The 5,845-nt window shown below is 40.8% G+C and overlaps 1 protein-coding gene across 1 annotated transcript; it reads left to right on the top strand.

Annotated features, from left to right (window-relative positions):
- The first annotated feature begins 610 nt into the window (after nucleotides 1-610).
- LOC103666074 (olfactory receptor 8J2) lies at nucleotides 611-1,558 on the top strand. Its single transcript, XM_008694100.2, has one exon. It carries the CDS (start codon nucleotides 611-613, stop codon nucleotides 1,556-1,558), a length of 948 nt encoding a protein of 315 aa, XP_008692322.2.
- The last annotated feature ends 4,287 nt before the right edge of the window (nucleotides 1,559-5,845 follow it).

The following is a 5,845-nucleotide window of genomic DNA, read 5'->3' on the forward strand; positions in this document are numbered from 1 at the left end:
CATAACTATCTTTTATCATTGGAAACATACAGAGAGACGTGTGCATATGCAAATATGTATTCATGCAATAGTATAATTAATGTATTAAGATATGCAAATAAATACCAAAACATATCATCTATTTTGTATATATAACTAATATGAATTATATCTAACACAACTGAAAAATTAATAGCTTTGTGCAACACTTCTTTTTTTTTAAGATTTTATTTATTTATTTATTTGACAGAGATAGAGAGAGGGAACACAAGCAGAGGGAGTGGGAGAGGAAGAAGCAGGCTCCCAGCGGGGGAGCCCGATGTGGGGCTAAATCTCAGAATGCTGGGATCACGCCCTGGGCCGAAGGCAGACGCTTAACGACTGTGCCACCCAGGTGCCCCTTGTGCAACGCTTCTAACAACATGATATTGGTCTCTAGAAAGTATGTATTTTTGAATTTTGTTAAAAGACTATGAGAAATAAAATTAAAATCTGACACTTTTACCTGTGAACAGAAATTATCCAATTTAAATGAAACAGTCTAAAATCTAGCATCTCCCAGAAAAATCAACTTGACCATCTATTAATCTCCTCTCATTTTCCCCCTTAAAAGATGAAAGCAACAAAATAAATGGCCTCAGGAAATCTCACCCGGGTGACTGAGTTCATTCTCATGGGAGTCTCAGATCACCCAGAGCTTCAGATTCCTCTCTTCTTTGTTTTCCTGCTGATTTATGGGCTGACCATGGCAGGGAACCTGGGCATCATCACCCTCACCAGTGTTGACTCTCAGCTTCAAACGCCCATGTACTTCTTCCTCAGGCACTTGGCTATCATCAATCTCGGTGACTCTACTGTCATTGCCCCCAAAATGCTCGTAAACTTCTTGGTTACAAAGAAAACCGTATCCTACTATGGATGTGCAGCCCAGCTGGGTGGGTTCCTGGTTTTTATCGTTGGTGAGATTTTCATGCTGGCTGCAATGGCCTATGACCGCTACGTGGCTATTTGCAGCCCCCTGCTCTACATGGCGGTGGTCTCTCCACAGGTCTGCATACTGCTGGTGTCCCTCACGTACCTCTACAGTCTGACCACAGCACTGACTGTCTCCTCCTGTGTGTTCTCCATGTCATACTGCTCTTCCAATGTAATCAATCATTTTTACTGTGATACTGTCCCTTTGTTGGCATTGTCCTGCTCTGATACCTACATTCCAGAAACAGCGGTGTTTATCTCTGCAGGGACCAATTTGTTCTTCTCTATGATTATTGTTCTAACATCTTACTTCAACATCGTCCTTGCCATTTTGAGGATACGCTCCTCAGAGGGCCGAAGGAAAGCCTTTTCCACCTGTGCCTCTCACATGACAGCTGTCACTGTGTTCTACGGGACCATTCTCTTCATGTATTTGCAGCCAAGGACCAACCACTCATTAGATACTGATAAAATGGCCTCTGTCTTCTACACCCTGGTGATACCAATGCTGAATCCCCTCATTTACAGCCTAAGGAACAGGGATGTGAAGGATGCATTCAAGAGATTCCTAAGTAACCCTTGTCAGTCTTTCAAATTAATGTAAATTTAAAACTACAATTGTCTTCATAAAAGGGTTTTCATTTGCTCCTAAAAAACTAATCTCTGTTAAATGCAAAGATAATAAATAGTTAAAAATTCTATGGGGGTCCCTGGGTGGCTCAGTTGGTTAAGCATCTGCCTTTGGCTCAGGTCAGGATCTCAGGTCCCGAGTGGGGTTCCCTGAGCCTGCTTCTTCCTGGGCACCTGGGTGGCTCAGTTGGTTAGTTGACTACCTTCAGCTCAGGTCATGATCCCAGAGTCCCAGGATCAAGTCCCACATCAGGCTTCCTGCTCAGCAGGGAGTCTGCTTCTCCCTCTGACCCTCTCCCCTCTCATGCTTTCTCTCAAATAAAAAAATAAAATCTTTTTAAAAAAATTCCATGGATTTCAACGGGAAAATCTTAACCCTTTCTATTCTCACCTCAAATACCTAACTTTTGCTAATACAAAGATGTATTAGTTGACCAAAGGAAGTACACTTATTTAGGTAGGGAACAATAATTTCAGAGTTACCACATTTTACAATGACACACAACTTGTTACTGGGTTTTTATAATTTCTAATCAAAGAAGAGAATGTCTGAGCACTGGAGAAATTACGTGAGAACCAATTCTTGGAAGGTGGTCAAGAGTCAGGTCATCTTCCTTGCCATAGATCTGTTTAAATAAGCAGAATAGCTGGCTGAAAACAGAAAAGTCACAATGTATAGTGAATATCACTGGTCTCCACAGACAAAATTGGCCATAACTTGAGAGCATTAGCCTTTAAGATTTTTAAGTTTCATTCTTTATAAATATATAAAAGTATATAATATAGATAATTTATCTTCAGTTTGTCCATTTGTCTAACCTTTCTATGGCTGTATTGGTCTACAACAGCCTACATATGTACAGTTGGGGAAGTACATTCCCAGCAGAAGGCCTTTGTCTTTGAGTCTAGTTCTGTGAACAGAATTAGAATAACAGGGCTAAACTCACACTTGCACATCTATCAATCTTATGTATTTTATTAAATGAATTAAAGTCAAGAATGAAAGCTGTAGTGTTTTCTACCTTTTAACTTGATTTACATATATGTGTTTTCTAAACATAATTACATTGTCGCTTGTATTAGTTTCCTAGTGCTACTGTAACATATCACCACTGAGCCAGTGTCTTGAAACAACAGCAGCTTATTACCCCACAGTTCTGGAGGTCAGAAGCTCAAAATGAATCTCCCTGGGCTACGATCGAGATGTCCGCAGGCTGCGTTCCTTCCTGGACGGCCATGGAAGAGTCTGTTTCTTTCCTCTTCCAGCTTCTAGAGGCAGCCCTCATCCTTTGCTTGGCAATTCCTTCCAAGCGGTGATCCCATCACTCTGACCTCTGCTTGTACTGCCACATCTCCTTCTGACTCAGACTCTCCTGCTTCCCTCTCCTTCTTGGGATTACATTGGTCCCACCCAGATAGTTCAGGATAGCCTCCCCTTCTGGAGGTCCTTAATTTAATCACATCATCAAATATCTTTGTGTGAAGGGCACCATGTTCATAGTTCTGGTCATCTTTGTCAGGGCGTGGAACCCATTTCTGCCTAAAATATCTATATCTATATGGCGTACTTTGTGCAACTGCGCAATCTAACATCTTGCATGTCTCATTCACTAGTACTCAATGGGCTAGTCTCATAAACTTTCCACTATTTACCCTTTCTACATTACTTAGCTACAAAATTCGCCCTGAGCAAGCTATACGCAAAGCCATCTCTGAATGAAGGATAAGCAGAAAGTACTTGGTTCTAAGGTTCCTAAGTGTATGCACACATACACATGCACTCACATATCCCTTGTACGCATTTATCAGAAATGATGAATCAACACAATCAAGCAACCAGACAGGCACATCAGCCTGGTACCGGTTTTCCATGTAGTAAGGTATGGAAAATAATTTATATGGCGGCTTTGATCTCCAATTGATCAGATGCTCAGTCACCTCTACTTCCAGCTTATCCCTAACTAACTGCTCTGGAGGTTCCATGACATTTGTGTCCAAACAGTGACAACAAAATCCCCCTCGTGCTGAGGGGAGAGAAAAGATGCAAGACACGGCCATAAAGCATGGTCTGACAACACCTGCAAAAGTTAGGACACACTTCAAACAGCACCACAGGGCCCCTCCTTCTGCACCTGCCACAGAAGCAGTAGTTTTGACCTGGGGATGCTCTAGGCAGAAAGCATCGCGAGTGTGTAAATCTTGTGTGGCACACGCTGAATCCTTTCAAGACCATGAAAATAAGAAAAACATAAAACTTCCCTAAATTCGGCATAGTAAATACTACTTCATAAATTTAAACCCAAAAATTTACTGAAGGACTATTTTCACAGCAGCTCATTTTGTTCTGAAGCACCGTGATCCTATATCCCAGTATTTTACTTACATCCAAGAAATATGTCTAGTATTAAATGCTTCCTACTAAATTGATAATCTAAAAGACAACAGAAATTGGCATGATTCTGATTTTGTTTAATTAAAGTTAAATTGAGGGGACCATCTGGGTGGCTTAGTGAGCTACGCATCAGAATCCTAATTTCAGCTCAGGTCATGATCTCAGGGTCTTGTGATCAAGCCTTGCATCAGGCTCAGCACATAGCATGGAATCTGCTTGAGATTCTCTCCCTCTCCTTCCCCTCCTCCCCTGGTTCACCCATGAAGTCTCTCTCAGACAAATACATAAATAAATCCTTTTAAAAAGGTAAACTGATGAATTGTAAGGGTTCCAATGCAGATTTTCTTGTTCCTTAAGGTCTAGAGAACTTTGGTTTGAGCTGCTAATGCCATCTTCCTGCAAGTTCATACGCCTTCACCAAACTGTCTACCTGCCATGGGTCACATCTATCATCTCTGCTTTCCAAATGGCTCTTTCCACAAGCCACCTCCATGGAAATGAAAAAGAAAAAATGCTTTCAAGGAAACCATTCAAAAAAGAACTACAAACTCTGAAACAGAAGGCAGTGTGGGAGGCTCTCAGGACCAGCGCACAGCAGGGACGGAGAATGGTGGTACTCAGGGAGGGGCTGCGCCTCCATAGGGAGTCAGGCTAGGGCTCAGCCACTTCTCCACACCTGGCAGGAGGATGAGAAGTCAGCTGGCCAGGTGCCCAGGAGGAAAGTAGGATTTGGAGGTCTCCTCCCCCAATTTGCTATGAGGTGTGTGTCAGTGTTTTGTCACTTCAACAACTACTTTATCAACATTATAATGTTATAGACATTCAAATAGGAACATTATATTAAAATTAAAGTGTATCTGTCTCTGTTATAATTTCTGAACTTCTTTGTTGACCTGAATCATAGTGAGTACACTTTTCCATTTCAAATCTTGACAAATATTTGGATTTTTAAAAAAATAATGTATTAAATCAAGGAAAACAATATTAGCTCTATAAAGCATGTCTGATTTAATTATTTGCTGCAGCCTTTACCATTTGTTCAAAGGTACATATTCATAAGGTGGCCGTCCACAGTATGAAATGCTGTGTACTGGTGGTGGAATATATGCAGACAAAAGAACTCTTGGAGTAACTCCATTCTTATGTAAGTAAATTAAATGTGCTCTATTTACCCCAAAACAGGGTCTCAGGTGATGTTTCAGACATGTTCATTCATGGATAGTGGGGACCACACACACAAAATAGTTAATTGTGGTGATGCATGTAGAAGTCACAGGTTGGGAACTAACTAAATGCTTGTTATGTTACTAAATGCAGCAAATCTATAGTAAATGGGGGTAGAGACAGAGTGTAGCAATTTTATGAAACAGAGACCAGAAAAATACTGGTGTGTACTTACAAAATGAATAAAATTCAAAGCCATATAGCTGAGTGAGAACCTTAAAGTATCAAAATAAGTTATATAACAACCTGTATGTGTTCTTTATTTTTATAATAATTTTTTTCATTATGTTATGTTAGTCACCATACAGTATATCCTTAGTTTTTGATGTAGTGTTCCATGATTCATGATTTGCATATAACACCCAGTGCTCCATGCAATATGTGCCCTCCTTAATACCCATCACCGGCCTGTCCCAGTCCCCCACCCCCCCTCCCCTCTGAAGCCCTCAGTTTGTTTCCCAGAGTCCACAGTCTCTCATGGTTCATTCTCCCTTCTGTTTACCCCTCCTTCATTCTTCCCTTCCTTCTCCTACCGATCTTCCTGCTATTTCTTATGTTCCATAAATGAGTGAAACCATATGATAATTGTCTTTCTCTGCTTGACTTATTTCACACACATTATAATCACTTTATAAGGGTGCATTT

Source organism: Ursus maritimus, unplaced genomic scaffold (genome assembly GCF_017311325.1).
Source record: "Ursus maritimus isolate PB19 unplaced genomic scaffold, ASM1731132v1 scaffold_23, whole genome shotgun sequence".
Taxonomy (NCBI): Eukaryota; Metazoa; Chordata; class Mammalia; order Carnivora; family Ursidae; genus Ursus; species Ursus maritimus.

What these genes read in the sequence shown, in the direction of transcription:
- LOC103666074 (XM_008694100.2), top strand. Translation starts at nt 611, where the DNA reads ATGGCCTCAGGAAATCTCACCCGGGTGACTGAGTTCATTCTCATGGGA.